Below are 20,532 nucleotides of genomic sequence, written 5' to 3'. Positions count from 1 at the left end.
GTTCCCAGAGTGCAGGGTGTGTCGCCCCAGGGAGGTGATAGAGCTGGATTCACTAAGGTGAATTACAGCTAAACGCTCCCTGTACTAAACGTAGATGCTGTACCACAGGTAAACAAGACAGATATAAGCTGTTTGCACTACCGTATAAGTAGATAGGTGAACCATAAGCAAACAAAACATAGACAGGTAGACAGACAGGCCGGGTTTATAAGTGGCTGGTGATTTACGAACCGCTGAATGATGTGGTGAATCACGTGTGTGGTTGCCCCCCCCCCCCTGCTGTAGATTGCCGCTGGCTCTGCCATAAACATCACAAATGATGAAGGAATTATTGAACCAAAAAATTCGTTTAGTCGAGAACGTAAACACTAACGCAGATTGTATTACGACTTTCCTAGTTCTCTAAACGTTTTCCGGTCTTTAAACGGGTTACTGCTTATCGAGGCGTTTCTGATCTTAACATTTTTTGGGGGTTTTAACGTTTATTGGTGCCCAAAACGTTTCCAAGCCTAGTGGTGGACGTTCCTTGTGTTCGATGAAACATTCTCACAGATTACAGATTGCTCCGGAGGGGGCTAGTTTATTGGGCATCCCCTTACATCCTGTGCAAGGTGAAGCGCAGAAGCGTTTACAGTGCCCAACAGGGAAGCATGCGGAGTTCATGCTTGCCTTTATGACTCATGCATTAAGGGCGTGGAAGACAATTCTCACTGTTTTCCATCCTTAGTGTACGGTGACCTTGGTGACCCCTGTCTGAGTCTCAGCTCTGTGTTTTGTTTACTACTTCTGAGAGAGAGAGATTAATAGTCAGGTAAAGTATCAGCTGTGTTCATCACCCACTGATCATGATGGCTGATAGCTCGCCCTGTGTGTGTACTACTGTGTGTGTGTACTACTGTGTGTGTGTACTACTGTGTGTGTATGCTGTTGTGTGTATACTAGTTTGGGTATTTGCACCACGGTATGTTTACCATTTGTGTGTGTGTGCGCGCGCATGTGCTAAAGCTTGTATTTACTTTCTGTGCACATAGTGAATACATAGTGAATTATAGTAGTCACCTGAGGATAATTCGATATTGTGTGTGTGTGTGTGTGTGTGTGTGTGTGTGTGTGTCGTTATGTAACCACACGCTGTATGCCTTACTAAAACATCACCATGTATACATGTACCATAGGTGTCAGATAATGGAGTTGTCACAGGAGAGATTCTTGTGTGACGATAACGGTATGAAGGCCGCCCACTACCGCCCACGACCCCAGTCACGAGATAGACCAGGTCAACGTCCTCCCTCTGACCCACCCCCTCTCTCTCTCTCTCTCTCTCTCTCTCTCTCTCTCTCTCTCTCTCTCTCTCTCTCTCTCTTAAACTATCTATGAATCTGTCTCATTCCTTCCTTCCCTCTACCTCTCATTTCTCCCTTCCTTCCTTCCTTCCTTCCTTCCTTCCTTCCTTCCTTCCTTCCTTCCTTCCTTCCTCCCTCCCCATCCTCCCTCTCTCCCTTCCTTCTTCTCACCGCCCTTCCCAACCTGGAAAGCAACAATCACGAAACCTCAACCAGTTATTAGCGAGAGTTTTTACGGGTTCAAACCCACAAGACGAAGACGGCTATGTGGGGTGTGGTGAGGAGACTGTGCAATGCGGAACTAGGAATACACACAAAGAGGCAGGCAGGCAGGAGTTAAAAACAGGTCTTGGTTGAGTGAGGTTGGAGGAGGTCGTGGTGTGGGCTGTCTGGGTCACCTGTTGTTGTTTTGTATTTGTATATTTTTGTATAGTTTTGTTGTTATTATCATCTGTGTTGTTCTTGGTGGTGTAGTTGTTGTTTTCGTTACTGTTGTTGGTAGTGATCTCAATTATGAAAACATCACAACAAGATGACATACCGGTATAGTTTCCTTTAGTTAGTTTTATCATGAGATGTAAACAGAGTAATAAGTTTAATTAATGAGTGATCGATGTTGTGTTTTCAGAGTCTGAGGGTTCCTGCCTGTTGGATATACTGGCCAACAGACACGCGAAGTGGGGAGGTCGACTACGTGGTGATCTTATCCTCAATGGTAACCACACCAGACCCTCTAAGGTTAGTCCTATACCACACCCTCCAAAATCAGTCTCACACCACACCCTCCAAAGTCAGTCCTACACCACAACCTCCAAAATTAGTCCTACACCACACCCTCCAAGGTTAGTCCCACACCAGACCCCCCAAGGTTAGTCCTACACCACACCCTCCAAAGTCAGTCCTATACCACACCGTCCAAAGTCAGTTCCACACCACACCCTCCAAGGTTAGTCTCACACCACACCCTCCAAAGTCAGTCCTATACCACACCCTCCAAAGTCAGTCTCACACCACACCCTCCAAAGTCAGTTCCACACCACACCCTCCAAAGTCAGTTCCACACCACACCCTCCAAAGTCAGTTCCACACCACACCCTCCAAAGTCAGTCCTACACCACCCTCCAAAGTCAGTTCCCACACCACACCCTCCAAAGTCAGTTCCACACCACACCCTCCAAAGTCAGTTCCACACCACACCCTCCAAAGTCAGTCCTACACCACACCCTCCAAAGTCAGTTCCACACCACACCCTCCAAAGTCAGTTCCACACCACACCCTCCAAAGTCAGTTCCACACCACACCCTTACCGGTTGACTTAAAGATAAAACCTAAAAGAAAAAGTCCACATAAACCATGAAGACTACACCGAGACTCCTGTAGATACGTTCCCTAAACACCGTGAAAATTAACATCCACTTAACACCAACTAAGGTACCAAACGCCCTCTAACTGGTGCTAAATATATGAATCAAGTTAAGGTAGAGTGTCAGTGTAGTTTTAATGGCAAATTTGGGTGTAATTATTGTGTGTGTTAACCTTAAGTCAAGCATTTAGGTCCATTATTAAATCTTATCTTACGAGGAATATTAATCGTAGAAATATTTGGTAACCTGACCTGTTTCTGGAGCTGCTTTGACCTCTTGTTTAACCTTTATTTGAGCCTAAGAGGTTAATGCCCTCTTTTGACCCCACACACTGACATTTGTATTCACTTAACCTATTACAGTAATGTCTTATTGAATGATCTATAATTAGTCTTTACTTCAATAACCAATAATTATACGCATTAGTCTTATAAGTTATAGACAGTCGATGAAAATCGTTATTAATTCTAACTTACAAATCACCTGTTTTGTTAAGTCACGTATTAATGTCATCACAGGTACTGCTTTAGTGTTCACCTGTTGGGTATTTTTGTAAGTAGGATTAGGTTATTCTTAATGGGACTATTATGTTAATCACCACCTACCATCTCGCCATCACCTCATAACCAACTCACTACGTCAGCTCTCTACCACCACACCACCACCAGCAACTCACCATTACCCCACCACCACACCCTGTTCAACACAACCTCCTTCGGCAGGTGGCGGCGAGGGCGGCCTATGTACAGCAGGACGTCAACTTCTGCCCCGACATGAGTGTTCGTCAGACCCTCCTCCTCCACTCCTTCTTCCGCTCCTCCGGCGACCACTCCAGGGTCAGAGAGGTCAAAGCCAGGGTGAGTACTGAGTCAGTGAGGTCAAGGTCAGGGTGAGTACTGAGCCAGGGAGGTCAAGGTCAAGGTGAGTACTGAGTCAGTGAGGTCAAGGTCAAGGTGAGTACTGAGCCAGGGAGGTCAAGGTCAGGGTGAGTACTGAGTCAGTGAGGTCAAGGTCAAGGTGAGTACTGAGCCAGTGAGGTCAAGGTCAAGGTGAGTACTGAGCCAGGGAGGTCAAGGTCAGGGTGGGTATTGGGTCACAGTGGCACCCAGTCGGAGTTCTCCATCCAAACGAGAGTAAACCAGGACGTGTACTGGCACCAACTTTTATCTCCATTTCCTCGGCTACCTTCCTTACCCGTTCCAGTGCCACTCTAGCCAGTGGGGTGGACATACAATACGACGACCCCAGGAAAGGACAAAGGTGTTGGTCACTTCCATCACTGAACTTCATTATGCCGAAGACTTTACCCTCGTCACTCACACTAAACATGACCTAACCACATATCCTGAACACCTTATGCAGACGCATATGCACACTTCGGCCTTGATGTGATTGTACACGAGCCATATATTCTGTTCCAGCCTGCCCCTGGTTCAGCCACATCACCACCCATCCAGGTTAACAGGACCACCCTCTCCAACATTAACCAGACTGAAGATGAAGAGATCCAACATCGAATCAGCTGTACTTATCAAGGTATTTAGAAGTCGTAGGTCACATATAGGCGACACCTGCAGTAAGGCAAGGGAGTTTCTACTGGGTAACAGCACATGTGAATGTGTGGGGCAATGAGAAGATGGACAAGGTGGCCAGGGGTGCTGCGCCCCATCTAGCACCTGTACTTAAACCACTCCTGTATCAGGTTATGCATCTTGGTATCATATGTAATTCTTTACTTTACCTTTTAAGGATTTCTGGCCACTTCGCCTTTCGGCTATATCGGCCGGAGCTGTTTGGGTCTTATTATACTCGGTCTCCTTACCTCGGTTTCCTTACCTCGGTCTTACCATTCAGGCCGAGAGGTCACCTCCAGCAAGCGAGATGTCACGGGTTCGATTCCCGGGCCGGTGGAAGTTGTTTGGACTTACTTCCTAGCCCCCATTAGTCCCTGTTCACCTAGCAGTAAAGTAGGTACCTGTTGTAAGTCGAAAGTTGCGAATTCATATTCAGGGAAAGTTGTTGGAGCTTCCAAAAACTTGATGACATAAACCACTGACTCTTCAGGCTTCTACGCCCTTAACTCATGAGACATAAGGCAAGCATGAACTTAGCATGCTTCCCTGTTGGGCGCTGTAAACGCTTCTGCGCTTCACCTTACACAAGGATGTAGGGAAGTGCCCAATAAAAAAAAAAAAAAAAAAATCTTGTCAGCAAAGCTGACTCGTTTCTCAGTACAGTATTGACCAGTGCTGGCTCATATCTCTCTGTGAGTCTGGAGGACCAACATAATCGGTCCTCCCTCGAAGCTCCGAGAGCGACTTCCCACCTCGGAGTTCCAATGTAGACTGATGTATTGCTTGGCAGCGTTGTTGGGATGTTACTGATGGCCCAAACAAGGTCTTGAAGATTACAGCGGAGATTCGCCCCTGGACGCATGCTCGAATGTTACGAAGGTGAGAGACATCCTGGGCCAGGCTTGGCTGACACACAGCCATCTGATGGTACGAGACCCCCAGCCAGAATGCGGTGACTGCTTGTTCCCCTTTACTATTAAAGACTTGCTGGACGAATGTCCTAGTCTGGTGGACCTGAGGGACATCTCCCCAGGACTCGGGGAGGGGATGTTTACTACCACCTGTCCTTGGTTCTTGAGTAAAAGTCTCATTGTCCGAGGATGGAGTTATTCAGTTTTTTGGAGGGGGCTGGCGGCTGTCCTCCTCCAAAATATATGTAAAGGTATATGTTTTATTGATGACTTTATATTATATAATTTTTTATATAAAAATTTCTTTTTTTGTGAACTTGGCGTCACTGTTGCGACGCCAGATGTACTTATATAAATCAGTGAATCGAATTACAGCAAAAAGAAGAGAGATGGTATCTAACTGTCGCTGTGTTTCTAATTGGCTGTTACGGTTTCCGGTCATATTTCTTTGAGTACAACAGACCACATCACCAAGTGTACATATTTTAATGAATTTTAGTGATTTTAGTGTATAGCCCGTGAAGAGTTGGCAAGTTGAGGCTCCGTGGAACTATGTATTTTAGGAAGGATTGTGTCCCCTGCAGTGAGGTTTTTCACGACTGTTTTGTATAGCTGTGAACTCATTAACTACTCTTGCTCCTCAGCCCACCACAGGGCGCCTCGGGCTGACCTCCTGGAAGTACACACACACACACACACACACCAGGCCGTCATTTCATTCTAGAGTACCGCTCGTTCCTGAGGCCCTACCTAAATCCCGCGGCTCTGCAAGGTCTTAATACTATGAATTAGACGAAGATTACAGCTTATCAGGAGTATTGCGGCTTCTCTTGTGGTTTTCAGGTAGCCCCGCTTGTTGGCCAAGTTTGATGAGTGTGGCAATAAATATACCTGAATTCTGAGGCGTATACTGAGGTACAGGGACGAGCTGCTGTACCTGTTTATGTATTTCCGTCCGTTCATTCATTCGTTCGCCTATTCATCCGTCCATCCATCCGTTCATCTGTCCGTCCATCTGTTCACCCTTCCATCCACCCGTTCATCCGTCCATTCATTCACCTGCCTATCCATCCGTCCGTTCTCCTGTCCATCCATCCGTTTACTCGTCCATCTATCCGTTTGCCCGTTTACTGTCCATCCATAGGGTCACACATCCGCCCGCCCTGTACACCATCCCCACACAAACCCGATCATGTTGACAGTTGAGTACTTCCTCAACATCTTAATCAAGTGATGATTCGCCACCAGCTTATTTTTTTTTAAATAACTTAACGCTGCCTGAGAGGGTTAGGTTAAGTTAACTTGAATTAGTATTAGGGTAGTTAATCTTAAAGAGAAATAAACTGGGGTTCCTACTCCTCACGTGGGCCTAAAAATTTGCCTGCCATCATGTGCACACCACTAACCACCTGCCAGCGTGTGTACAGCACTAACCACCTGCCAGCGTGTGTACACTAATCACCTGCCAGCGTGTGTACAGCACTAACCACCTGCCAGCGTGTGTACAGCACTAACCACCTGCCAGCGTGTGTACACTAATCACCTGCCAGCGTGTGTACAGCACTAACCACCTGCCAACGTGTGTACACTAACAAACAGCCGGCGGGTGTAGTTAGTGGTCCTTACCTCGCTCTTACGACCTCTCGCCCGCCACCATTAATAATAACCCGTCGCGTGGGAAGGAAGCGTCGTGTTGCGAAGAAAAAAAAATGAAACTGGAAACCCGTCTTTACCGACGTTGTTTACTTTGTGTGAATCATCTCTTGTTGATGTCTCTCTTGTTGGTGTTGTATAGAGTTGTTCATTTATTTTGTTGGTGTTTCCTGTGTTTGTGTGCTGTTGAGTCACATGGTTGTTTACGTCTCTTGTTTGTAGTTTATCATCATAATGTGATACACTGTAGTTACTTCATGGCTCTGGATAATAACTAGACTAGCTTAACCACCCAGTTGCGGTCTGATCAACACTCTAAAGCTGCTGATCTTTTTTCCTCAGATCAATGGGCTGATCAACGACTTGGGGCTGGAACAAGTGCGACACACACGGGTTAAGGAGCTAACATTAAGTGAACGTCGGCGGTTGAATGTGGCGTGTCACCTGCTGCTGGAAACCGACCTTGTGCTCCTCGACCAACCCACCCGTGGTATGGACATCTTCGACACCTTCTTCCTCATCGAGTACCTGAGGCAGTGGGCGTGTCGGGGTAGGATAGTGGTAAGTTGAGAACCAAGGATCGTGAGGAAGACTTTGGTGGATGTCCCTTGTTAATGTGACCTCATACAAGGGTACATATAACATGGTAATTTAGATATTTACTCATACACACACACACACACACACACACACACACACACACATACATACATACATACATACATACATATTTACACATACACACATATATATTTACACATACCTGTACATATATATTTATACATCCATACATGCATACTGTTTATGTTTAGACATACACATACATAAATATTTAAACACACACACACACACACACTACTTCCGAGACTTCTTAATTACAATACAATCATATATCATGTATTTCCCACCTACTGTGTCCTGTATCTCTCACCTACTGTATCATGTATCTCCCACCTACTGTATCATGTGTCTCCACAGATCCTAACGATACAGCCTCCCACCTACGAGATCTTCTCCATGATCTCTAGGGTAGCTCTCATTTCCACTGGCCGCCTCATGTACTTCGGCAGGAGACGAGAGATGTTGCCTTACTTTGCCTTCATTGAGTACCCGTGTCCTGCCTACAAGAACCCCTCAGACTACTACCGTAAGTACCCATGTCCTGCCTACAAGAACCTCTTAGATTAATATTGTAAGAACTTGTGTCCTGCCTACAAGAACCCCTCAGACTACTACCGTAAGTACCCATGTCCTGCCTACAAGAACCTTTTAGACTAATACTGTAAGAACTTGTGTCCTGCCTACAAGAACCCCTCAGACTACTACCGTAAGTACCCATGTCCTGCCTACAAGAACCTCTTAGATTAATATTGTAAGAACTTGTGTCCTGCCTACAAGAACCCCTCAGAATACTACCATAAGTACTGTACTTTAATCTACATTTAAAGAAATGCAGTACTCAGTAAACATGTCCAGCTTTTACAAGAAAACCTCAGAGTACTGCTTAAATATTTTTCATGGATATATTGTACCCTGTACTGTGTAATGCATAGGTATTAGAGCAAATGATACTTGGATTGGTATATTTATATATTTCCCTTGATTGAGACGACTTCCCCTTTACGTTCGGTTGCTTAATCCCTAGAGTACAGGTACTTATCCCCTTCAGTACCATAATCCTAATCCCTTGGGTGCAATGACTTAACCCCTTGAATGTAGTGTCATTACAGTCATGGGAGCAAGGTCATCGTATTCAAGGGATTAAACATATATATCATTGATGTATTATAGGTACTTCAATAACCACAGTCTTTCACCAAGTCTCAGTCTAGTTCACTTATACAACAACAACCTTTAAAAGCTAAGATAGTCTATTTACTGAGTTTATCTTAATTACAGTTATATTACTCGTGTGACACTGAGGTACTTGGTGCTGTCTAACTGAACACAACAACATCTCACAGACAAGATTCCAATTACCATCAATAACTCCAATAAAGACAAATAATTTCACTCTAATGCTATTCACTGATTGTAAAGTGACTTACATATGTGCTGTGACTGTGATAATGATGGTACATTGTTCTTCATTGACCTGTTCAGCGCTCGACTGGAGTGTTTCAGTTTCCTCTGACCTTAGATGGTCTCTAGTGTCTGGGTGATGGTCTTAGGGTGGATGACTTCTTTAAGATCTCAGGTAGCACTTGAAAGATGAGTATCCTTTGGATGATAGCCTTGGAGGTCACTATGTATTCATGAGATCCTCAGTCCACTAAGTGCAGAATGAGTTCAAACCCTACCCTACCCTACCCTACCCTACCCTACCCTAAACTAAACTAAAACTAAACTAAACTAGCCTAGCCATATTCCCATTCTCCTCTTTCTGAAATTATAAACAGCACCAGAAACTACTTAATGATCTAACCTTCACAATAGAATCAGTCATTGATTTATTACAAGCTAAGCTGCGACACAAAATACATACGACTCCTTGGTTGTCAATATAATCTTATGGTAGGTGGTTCAGGTCACTATGTTTCAGTCTCACAGTAGATGGTTCATGTCACTATGTTTCAGTCTCTCACATTAGATGGTTCAAGTCACTATGTTTCAGTCTCATGTTTCAGTCTCAGTCACATTAGATGGTTCAAGTCACTATGTTTCAGTCTCTAGATGGTTCACAGTCAGATGGTTCAGGTCAGTCTACAATAGTGGTTCAGTCAGTCTCTCACAATAGATATGTTTCAGTCTCAAGTCACACTATGTTTCAGTCTCTCACAATGGTTCAAGTCACTATGTTTCAGTCTCACAATAGATGGTTCAAGTCACTATGTTTCAGTCTCTCACAATAGATGGTTCAGGTCAATGTTTCAGTCTCTCACATTAGATGGTTCAAGTCACTATGTTTCAGTCTCACAATAGATGGTTCAAGTCACTATGTTTCAGTCTCACAGTAGATGGTTCATGTCACTATGTTTCAGTCTCTCACATTAGATGGTTCAAGTCACTATGTTTCAGTCTCACAATAGATGGTTCAAGTCACTATGTTTCAGTCTCACAATAGATGGTTCATGTCACTATGTTTCAGTCTCTCACATTAGATGGTTCAAGTCACTATGTTTCAGTCTCACAATAGATGGTTCAAGTCACTATGTTTCAGTCTCACATTAGATGGTTCATGTCACTATGTTTCAGTCTCTCACATTAGATGGTTCAGGTCACTATGTTTCAGTCTCACAATAGATGGTTCAAGTCACTATGTTTCAGTCTCACAATAGATGGTTCAGGTCACTATGTTTCAGTCTCACAATAGATGGTTCAAGTCACTATGTTTCAGTCTCTCTGTAGATGGTTCAAGTCACTATGTTTCAGTCTCACAGTAGATGGTTCATGTCACTATGTGTTTCAGTCTCTCTCATTAGTAGATGGTTCAAGTCACTATGTTTCAGTCTCTCACAGTAGATGGTTCATGTCACTATGTTTCAGTCTCTCACAGTAGATGGTTCATGTCACTATGTTTCAGTCTCTCACATTAGATGGTTCAAGTCACTATGTTTCAGTCTCACAGTAGATGGTTCAAGTCACTATGTTTCAGTCTCTCACAGTAGATGGTTCAAGTCACTATGTTTCAGTCTCACAATAGATGGTTCAAGTCACTATGTTTCAGTCTCTCACAATAGATGGTTCAGGTCAATGTTTCAGTCTCTCACATTAGATGGTTCAAGTCACTATGTTTCAGTCTCACAATAGATGGTTCAAGTCACTATGTTTCAGTCTCACAGTAGATGGTTCATGTCACTATGTTTCAGTCTCTCACATTAGATGGTTCAAGTCACTATGTTTCAGTCTCACAATAGATGGTTCAAGTCACTATGTTTCAGTCTCACAATAGATGGTTCATGTCACTATGTTTCAGTCTCTCACATTAGATGGTTCAAGTCACTATGTTTCAGTCTCACAATAGATGGTTCAAGTCACTATGTTTCAGTCTCACATTAGATGGTTCATGTCACTATGTTTCAGTCTCTCACATTAGATGGTTCAGGTCACTATGTTTCAGTCTCACAATAGATGGTTCAAGTCACTATGTTTCAGTCTCACAATAGATGGTTCAGGTCACTATGTTTCAGTCTCACAATAGATGGTTCAAGTCACTATGTTTCAGTCTCTCACAATAGATGGTTCAGGTCAATGTTAAAATGTACTCAAAATATAAAAACTATTTCAGTAACAAAACACGAGCAAAAATACTCTAGTAAATAAAAAAGCATAAGAATACAACACAGCGGACACTTCAAACTCACACCAAATTTATGTAATGGATGCTGCTACCCATAATCATTTCTTTTTCGTCCTGGTCAACTTTAACAACACCACACCTTTCACTAAAGCGATTAATGCTGCCATAAAAACATACAATGAAGCCATCCTGTTCTCCAACTGAGCTCAAACTAGCTGTGTGAGTTGAGCACTTGGCCAGCGGTTCCTTTCGCCAGTGACCAGTGTGCGGATCGTACCGTTGACTTATTGCCTGTAGATGAAATGCTCTCGTGGATTTATTCCAAGGTAAACTCTAGTGGGACAGCAGCTTAACCTAAACTATGCTTGTGTGTGTTTCAGCCGGGCTATGATCTACCAGTTTCCATACAACATGGTCAACTGGCTGGGGATGACTGTGGTGGCGGGGGTGATGAGTGTGGTGGTGGGCGCTGTGTACTGGGACGTCCGCACCGCCCCTACCCAACACCAAGACAACGTCAACAACCGAGTCGCCTTCCACTACGTCATGGCTGGAGTGGCCCTCTGGCCCATCCTCCTCATGGCCATCTCGGAGGTGTGGCGGGACAAACCGGCCTTGGCCAGGGATGTAGACGATGGACTCTATTCTCGAGGAATCTATATTTTGACCAAGGTGGGTGTTTGGCCACTATCTAGAAGGTGTGCAACCACTGTCTAGGTGTGTGTGTGGCCACTGTCAGGAAGGTGTGTGGCCATTGTTTAGAAAGTGTATGGCCACTGTCTAGAAGGTGTGTGGTCAATGTCTAGAAGGTGTATGGCCACTTTCTAGAAGGTGTGCAACCACTGTCTAGGTGTGCGTGTGGCCACTGTCAGGAAGGTGTGTGGCCATTGTTTAGAAAGTGTATGGCCACTGTCTAGAAGGTGTGTGGTCAATGTCTAGAAGGTGTATGGCCACTTTCTAGAAGGTGTGTGACCACTATCTAGGCAAGTGGCCAATGTCTAGAAGGTGTATGGCCACTGTCAGGAAGGTGTGTGGCCATTGTTTAGAAAGTGTATGGCCACTGTCAGGAAGGTGTGTGGCCATTGTTTAGAAAGTGTATGGCCACTGTCTAGAAGGTGTGTGGCCACTTTCTAGAAGGTGTGCAACCACTGTCTAGGTGTGTGTGTGGCCACCGTCAGGAAGGTGTGTGGCCATTGTTTAGAAAGTGTATGGCCACTGTCTAGAAGGTGTGTGGTCAATGTCTAGAAGGTGTATGGCCACTTTCTAGAAGGTGTGTGACCACTATCTAGGCAAGTAGCCAATGTCTAGAAGGTGTATGGCCAGTTGGCCACTGTATAGAAGGTGTGTGGCAAATGTCTAAAAGGTGTATGGCCACTGTCTAGAGGGGTGTGTGGACAGTGTGGCCACTATCTAGGCAAGTGGCCAATGTCTAGAAGTTGTATGGCCACTGTCTAGGTGTGTGATCAATGTCTAAGTGTCATAATTAACACTGATCCTCCTCACCTGTGACATGATTGAATGATCCTCCTCACCTGTGTCATAATTAAATGATCCTCCTCACGTGTGACATAATTAAATGATCCTCCTCACGTGTGACATAATTAAATGATCCTCCTCACCTGTGACATGATTAAATAATCCTCCTCACCTGTGACATAATTAAATGATCCTCCTCACCTGTGACATGATTAAATAATCCTCCTCACCTGTGACATAATTAAATGATCCTCCTCACCTGTGACATGATTAAATGATCCTCCTCACCTGTGACATAATTAAATGATCCTCCTCACCAGTCACATGATTAAATGATCCTCCTCACCTGTGACATGATTAACACTGTTTCACCTCCAACAGATCTGCTACAGTTTTCTAGCAGCAGGTGGGACCTTCTTGGCCTACATCCTGCCAGCGTACACCATGGCAGGCTTCCCCACAGCAGACAAATTCTACTTCTACCTTGGCTACATGTTGCTCTACCTCTTCGCTGCTCGTGCCGTCGCCATCGCTGCCGCCTGTGTGTTCGACGCCCGGCACACTGCGGCCATGACCACGGGTTTCGTCATGACCGTGGCCGTGTTGGGTGCTGGCTTCACCGTTCACCCGCTGGTCAGTGGCTCATCTGTCCCTTTCAGGAACAACATTGAAGTTGGAATCTCTGGGGTCAGATTTTCAGTGATCCTTATATTTAGGGATCAGTTGCCCCTGAGTCGGGTGGGTGTGTGAGGCACTTGACTTGAGCCCCTGAGTGGGGTGAATGTGTAAGGAGCTTGACTTAACTGGGTCAGTTGCTCCTGAGTAGAGTGGGTATATAAGGATCTTGACTTGACTGGGTCAGTTGCTCCTGAATGGAGTGGGTGTATGGACCTTGACATGGCAAGGTCAGTTGCCCCTGAGTAGGGTGGGTGTGTAAGGAGCTTGACTTGTCAGGGTCAGTTGCTCCTGAGTAGGGTGGGTGTATAAGGATCTTGACATGACAGGGTCAGTTGCTCCTGAATGGCATGGGTGTGTAAGGAGCTTGAATTGACAGGGTCATTTGCCCTTGAGTAGGTTGGGTGTGTAAGAAGCTTGACATGGCAAGGTCAGTTGCCCTTGAATGAAGTGGGTGTGTAGCGAGCTTGACTTGACAGGATCAGTTGCCCCTGCATGAGGTGTGTTGGAAAAACTTACCACACTGTCACTCAGTTTTAGACTCTAAGGCAGTGGTCGGCATGTCAGGCACTTTATCATCTCAGTGGGTCGTGTGAGTGGCCCACTTCATATCAGTGGGTCACAAAATTGATACTTGGCATGAGCACTAACCATGACCCCTCAATAACCATAAATTACATTTAACTCAGGCCGAATGTTTCCTAATGAATCATAGAATATAATAAGAACAAAAGAAAGAAGTAATGGTACGTTCAGGACATCATCTCCCATATTACAGTATGCCACACCCGAAGACTAAATTGAGGAGGTGGGGGCAGTTTATAATACAGGGGGTACAGTATTTATTTACGATAATGATTACCTTACAATACATCATAGGTAAACAACCTCCCACAACCACTGGCAGTAGAACACAGAGTTGATTATGAAGTGTTGCCATATCAAGAAACAAGTAGTCCTACTTTATGTGTGAATCTAAATACAGTTTACCTGTACTAAGAAATTAAGTCAAATCAATTAAAATTTCCAGTGAATTATCAAAATATTAATATATATTGATGTTAGTATAAACCCACCAAATTACAAAAATACTTGATACATAATTGCAAAACATTTGATAAATGGTCATATCAGCGCCACTACTTATATGATTCTTTCATGTGCATGGACGTTGGTCAAACATTATGTATCGTGGGCCAAATGTAGCCTATAAACAGCAGGTTGCCCACCACTGTTCTGAAGTCTTCTTGTCTCAGCTTCAAGGGAGCATTAAGACTGACACACAATCAGGAAATTTTTCCCTGGGAAGATTCACTTTAACATGAATGTTAACTTTGGAAATTAAACTCTCATTAACATATCAGAAAATATGAGTCAACTTTATTAAAAGCTTGTGTTTTAATTGGATTTTTATTTTCTTGGTGATATGTGTTTTATGTCACTTTTTCAGATGTTCCAGAATGTGTAAAGTCACTTTAATACATAAAAGGAAAATCTGTTGTTAGTCAGCTGGGGAACCATTTACAGGGTTAATTCTTAGTCTTAGTTAATACCTTCATGGCCTTACTTCACTAACAGATCAGTTATTGATTAAATTGTCACTTTGATCAGTGAATAACACTCTTCCAACAGCAGTAGGTAGTTCATACATTTCTCCCTGAAGATAACAAATAACAGTGTGTGTCTTCGTCACTGCCTCAGGACATGTCAGCGTGGACGTGGCCGACACTCTGGTGGTCACCTGCTCGCTGGGTCCTACACGAGGTCAACCGCTACGAGTTTGACAACACCAACGAATTCCTCTGTGACCGCAACCCAGTCCTGCAGGACTCTGCCTCAGCCATCCAGAGGAAGGTAAGAACTTGGTCAGGACTACTGTAGGGATGAACGAGGTAGGAGGCTGTGGCTCTCTGGGGTGAGGAGGTGTTGAGACGGTGCAGCTGCGTAAAGTGTTCGGTGTGTGTTGGTGAACTGGGCTGGGATTAAGTAGAGGTACAAGATATAACTGGGATGAGCTTAGAAAAGTGAGTATTGTATTTAATATATTTAATATAATGAAGTTGAAATGGAATGAAAATTACTGTATCTTGAAGTGAGGACTTGTGATGGAAGATAGCATGATCAAGGTATGAAAAGGTGTTCATAATGATGAGGGATGCATGAGAGTATCTGGATGGGCTGAGGATCAGAGTTTGGTACAGTAAGTTATTAGAGAAGAGTGGCGACCCTGATGTTAAGCCGGGATGGTGAGAAAGAGGAAGTTTGAAGCAATTTGTTTGTTGAATAAAGGTGTCTCCCACTACCTGCTATTTATGACCAAAAGCTATAAGAATTCTGACCAGTGACTCGGCAATTTAATTCACCTTATGGCTGGAAAATTAGAATAATGCAACTGAATAAAGTATAAGTACAATATTTCATTCTTTCATTCTCTCACTACAGTAGCTACTTTGTTCTTTCCTTTGTGTCATTTTCCTGTGAATCCTATGTTAGTGAGTGTGAGCCTCACTGTACAGGACCAGTCAGCTAGATGACTCTTCTCGTCATCATCATAGTGAAATTTTGCAGTTTATTCACTATAGTGAGTTCCAGCTTCATATAGTAGATGATAAACATTATGATATATTAGAATAAAGTAACTGATTATAGATAGAATTATGTTGGCTATGTGTTGCCACCACAGACAGATTGTCAGCTCCCTCAACATTATGAGTGTCCTCAGTTTAGGTATTCCGTAGCTGTTGTGACCTCTGACCTTTGGCGGATAGGTCATGAGTACTGTATGTGTGTTGGTAATGACTCACCTGGTTGTCCCTGGCAGGCACCATGTGGGGTAGTGACTGGGTCTCAGGCGTTACGTTACCTGGGGTTGCCAGAAACGGCCCTACCAGACCTCTTCTACCCAGCCGTGTTCATCGTTGTCGCCTACCTCTTCAGTCAGCTCATCAGTGTCATCGCTTTCATCGCCAGCAAGAAGCCAAATCGGACCAAGAAATATAGAACTGAATAATCTTAGATAATATTAGTGTTTATAAGGTGGCGATAACCAGATATATTGTAAAGTGATAACTAATTTTACTTTGTTGTCGGCGACGGACAGTTAGTGAAAGACAATAACAAGAACTGTGTTATTATTACTCTAAGATGCATTAAAAATTTGAGTGAATTTCAATAGAGGTTATGTGTTAAAAAAAGTTAGTAAAGATTTTCAGTGATTTTAATAATGAAATAAATAAATAAATGGTGAACATCAGTTAAATACAAAGACTTACATTCAGACCTAAAGACAGGAGATGTATGGATATTAAAGTCAGTGTAAGTTTCACATGTTTAGTACTGTATTCATGTGATCTTTATATTGTGTTAATAATGTGTTAATCTTGTCTTGATATGTAAACCTGATTGTCAGTACAGTACATCACTTCTGCAAGGTGTTTCCAGTTCATCTCAGCCAATTATATCTGCTCACACAGTCAGTCGTGGTTTATATTCTGTCAACAAACTCTTTCCCATCCATTGTATCAACTTTGTCTTTCACCCCCAACTCCACGCCATACACGAACAGAAGGCTTTGACAGATGGACTGCTCACAAACACGTAATATTCCACAACACATAAGGTTAGTCTTAATACGCTGATTGGTGTTTACTTTGAGAGATGTTTCTTATTGACAGATTATGAACAGCACGAAAAAGCTCACCCAACTGGAGTCGCCAATATCTACCATCATCAGTATGTTTACTTATATCCACATTACACAACATCTGTGGCTAATTGACTTTTATAGGTCATGAACATTTGTGATTAGTTGAATGTTCTTGGATTGTGAGATTCTTTAATATACTGTATACAAATGTGATGATTATATATGTATACAGCAGCAAACCCAAGAGTTTGATGAGAGGGGTGGAGAGAGTAGGAAAACCAACAAGGATGTGGCCCCCTCCCTCAGCATCAAGATCCATGGCAACACAGAAACAAAAACTGAAAAATTCCCTTAATTACAAAGTGAATTATTTAATTACTGTATTGTTGTTTTACCCCCACAAGGTGACGGGTGGTAGCACTCATCTGTGTGTGTCTGTGCTCATCTATTTATACTTTATAGTGTATATTTATTGTTAGCCATGACTTACTCCCAAATATCTGATTGTTTATACTTAACTAACAATGTACCTTGAACATATAATCAACGACCTCACCAGCCAGGACTCGAACCCAAGACTTTATGCGGGTGACCAGGGAACACTACCAACCATGCCACAAGGACACTAAAAGCAATCCTAGACTATGTTATATTTCACACAAAGCCTGTTCATCGAGCTGATGGTGCCGTGAACCTCCCATTGGGGATTGCCCGTGCCACTTCTGTGGTGGGAGTAGCAATTTACCGTGTGTTATGTGGACGAAAATGAAGTATATATGGTACCTTGTGTCCTTGTGTTTCATATATATTGTTTTGCAATATGCCTATGCAATAACATTGCGTTAATCATATGCAGTGTTAACACATTTGCAGTTTTGTGGGTAAACGTTTACTTAAATGCTGCGAGCGATTTCACTAGCAAAAACATTTTTTTCCTGCATGAATTTTTCTGCTTTTTTTATTGGAGATACAGAATAGTTTATTTCTGGGGAAAAACAAAAAACTAATGTTTTCCAATCATGGGTCAAACATTAGTTTTTTCAGCTTTTCTGGAGAAATCAACATCCTCCACTAAATAAAACAGCAAAATTTATGCAGGAAAAAATGTTTTTGCTGCTTTTATTTGCACAAAAGAAGCACTAACCTAACCTACCCCCCTAGCAGGGGAGGTAGTGGGAGTATTTTGCGCGCGGTTCCTTTGAACGTGCATATGGTATTATAGTATAAATTATAAAAAAGAAACACTTCCCCAAAAGAGAACACTGTCACTAGCAATTAACAAAAAATATTTTGGTGGAAAAGCAGTGTCTTGCTAGAATCGTTGGCAGGATTAATCTACACGTTAACCTTGGCAGCATTAATCTACACGTTAACCGTTCTGCGTATGTTAACTTCTAGCTGTGACATATCATTCTGAGTATTGTGTATATAAATATCAAACCTTCACAACAGTAGCTCATGTTCACCATACTTCATCATAACAACGAATACCAACAACAAACAGATAGTGCCACTTCCTTCATGTAGAATCACCTCTTATTGTGATTAACTTGGTATCAGGAGGAGAGTCAGTCATTTTAAGGTTCTATACATGGTACCAACAACAGCTTCAATCACGTTTGTGTGGACCTTGAAATATCAAGAATATCATGTGTCACATACATAATTATGTTCTTTATATCATTATTGGATATGTCCTCTTGTACTGAATCCAGTGCACCAGTTGATACTTTGTATATGATGCTCATTTGTTTTAAGGTAAGGATACAATGTCAAGAAGGGAATTCACTGCTCAATACTACGACTGTCAGGCCTCAGGCGCCATTGCCCGATAATCTTACTTATTGTTCTGGGTAAGATAAATATACTGCAGGCCTTGGTAACATTTTGTTATGCTTCTTAAACAAGTATGTAATTAGTTAGCAGATTTTGAGATGTAAGATAATGAAACACTTTACATAACCCTCATTTACTGTACGTTGTAAGAAAAAAGGAAACGATTTGATATTGTCACTACTGGACTGCCTCTATAGATGCTTGTGCCCATCAGGTTGGATTTTCTGTGGGTATTGTGTTATGGTGTACCTCGTCTGTGATGGGGGTAATGCCAGAGTTGGGTCTCGTACACAACAGCTGTATTATGGTACCGTACAAAATTTGACAGATGCTAACAGATGATACAGACATGGAAATTATTAATATGTGCCACTAAAACACATCATCTTAGTCAAATAAAATTCCCAACTTTTAGTTCCAGCTTTGTGATTCCTGCGTTATAATATTATTGTTGTTGTTTACGATATTCTGATCCTCATTCTTTTGATTATCAAGTAGGAATACATTATCTCTGAATTCTTATTTTTGCAATTCAACTGTTGTTGTATCAATGTGTGTGTCAAGTGTTGAATAGCCCTAAGACTGTGGTGGTGTGTTTTAACCAGTTTAACCACGAGTAATAAAGACGAGCTTGAAAGTTTAAGCCAAATGAACACTTAGTTTTCACGTGTGTCAGTCTCCTCTCAGTACAGTATGACCATTGTGTTAAAACTTCCAGAGTTTCACAAAAACTTATTTCATAAGTTTATATGACATATTATTGTAGTTATGTAATTATCTTTCAAGTCTTACTTATTGTTTTATATTATACTCTCATTATGTTTACTTTTTTAATATGCCTCTTATTATTACTTTAATATTTTGACTAATATGAAGGTGCTGTTATATAACTGTGTTAAGATAAGTGATCCCTTAATGGAGGTAATGTACTCCTAACATGTGAAGTCTGTGTAAAAATATCATCAAAATATTTATTTAATTGTAATTAATAACAAGTACTGTAATTACATTGTAAAAGACAATCTTGTTATGTATAGTTGAGGACTGATGGCCCTCATGTGTTCAGTTGTAATGTTACAAAGTTTCCCTTATCTCTGTAAATAAATAAGTACAGAAGTGCTTAGCTGAAACAGAAATTTTGTAACTATGAATAATATTATTCACCAGGAAGAGTTTGTGTATAAATATAATATTTTAAGGTTACTCTATTTTACATAACTTGTCTTAAATAATCATACCGTCTATTATTATACAGTTTTTGTGTATTTTTATGTATTGTCAGCTTTTTACATTACATTGAAAATTTTTATTTGATATTGTAAGTCAATTTGTGCGTTTGTAAATAAACTGTCTTTTGAAGTAATACAGACTGTGTTTTACTACCTTTAGTTTTATTGTATTTATATGAATAATTTATCAAAAGATAGTTTTTGTTTATGTTATATTGTAAAGAGAGGAGGGACAAAGTCTGACCCCTAGGAAGGTAGATAAACATAACTTTCTAAACTTTATTTTACTCACTTTCATGCGAACACAATACTGTACTGTATATAATAGTGAAAAAAATTTAAAACTCATAAGGTAAAAAAACATGAAGTGAATAAAAAAATTGTCAACAAGAGTAGTAGGGGGGAGCCGAGTGTGGAGGAGACCATTTTCTATGGGTCTAAACTATTCCTTGAACCAATCAGAGAGGTCCATTCCCTGGACCATTCAGAGGGATCCAGTCCCTGGACCAATCAGAGAGCTCAGGGTTTCCAGGCATCACAAGCGCAGACATGTGTGGTCGAGAAGGGTTTCCGGGTACCACAGGA

The 20,532-nt window shown here is 42.2% G+C and overlaps 1 protein-coding gene across 1 annotated transcript; it reads left to right on the top strand.

Annotated features, from left to right (window-relative positions):
* The first annotated feature begins 1,185 nt into the window (after positions 1-1,185).
* LOC121862501 (ABC transporter G family member 51-like) lies at positions 1,186-20,081 on the top strand. Its single transcript, XM_042360807.1, has 9 exons — positions 1,186-1,276; positions 1,951-2,081; positions 3,430-3,564; positions 7,188-7,406; positions 7,824-7,992; positions 11,423-11,757; positions 12,943-13,194; positions 14,938-15,090; positions 16,058-20,081. The coding sequence occupies exons 1-9, from the start codon at positions 1,186-1,188 to the stop codon at positions 16,244-16,246; spliced, it is 1,674 nt and encodes a 557-aa protein (XP_042216741.1). The 3' UTR covers positions 16,247-20,081.
* The last annotated feature ends 451 nt before the right edge of the window (positions 20,082-20,532 follow it).

The sequence above is a fragment of the Homarus americanus genome, unplaced genomic scaffold, assembly GCF_018991925.1.
Source record: "Homarus americanus isolate GMGI-L3 unplaced genomic scaffold, GMGI_Hamer_2.0 scaffold31037, whole genome shotgun sequence".
NCBI classification, from domain to species: domain Eukaryota; kingdom Metazoa; phylum Arthropoda; class Malacostraca; order Decapoda; family Nephropidae; genus Homarus; species Homarus americanus.
The sequence above is the reverse complement of the archived record's forward strand: the minus strand, read 5'-3'. Positions and strand labels throughout refer to the sequence as shown.

What these genes read in the sequence shown, in the direction of transcription:
- LOC121862501 (XM_042360807.1), top strand. Translation starts at nt 1,186, where the DNA reads ATGGAGTTGTCACAGGAGAGATTCTTGTGTGACGATAACGGTATGAAG. An exon ending in ACCACACCAGACCCTCTAAG is followed by an intron (nt 2,082 to 3,429) that starts GTTAGTCCTATA and finishes CTCCTTCGGCAG; the next exon opens with GTGGCGGCGAGGGCGGCCTA. An exon ending in CGTGTCGGGGTAGGATAGTG is followed by an intron (nt 7,407 to 7,823) that starts GTAAGTTGAGAA and finishes GTGTCTCCACAG; the next exon opens with ATCCTAACGATACAGCCTCC.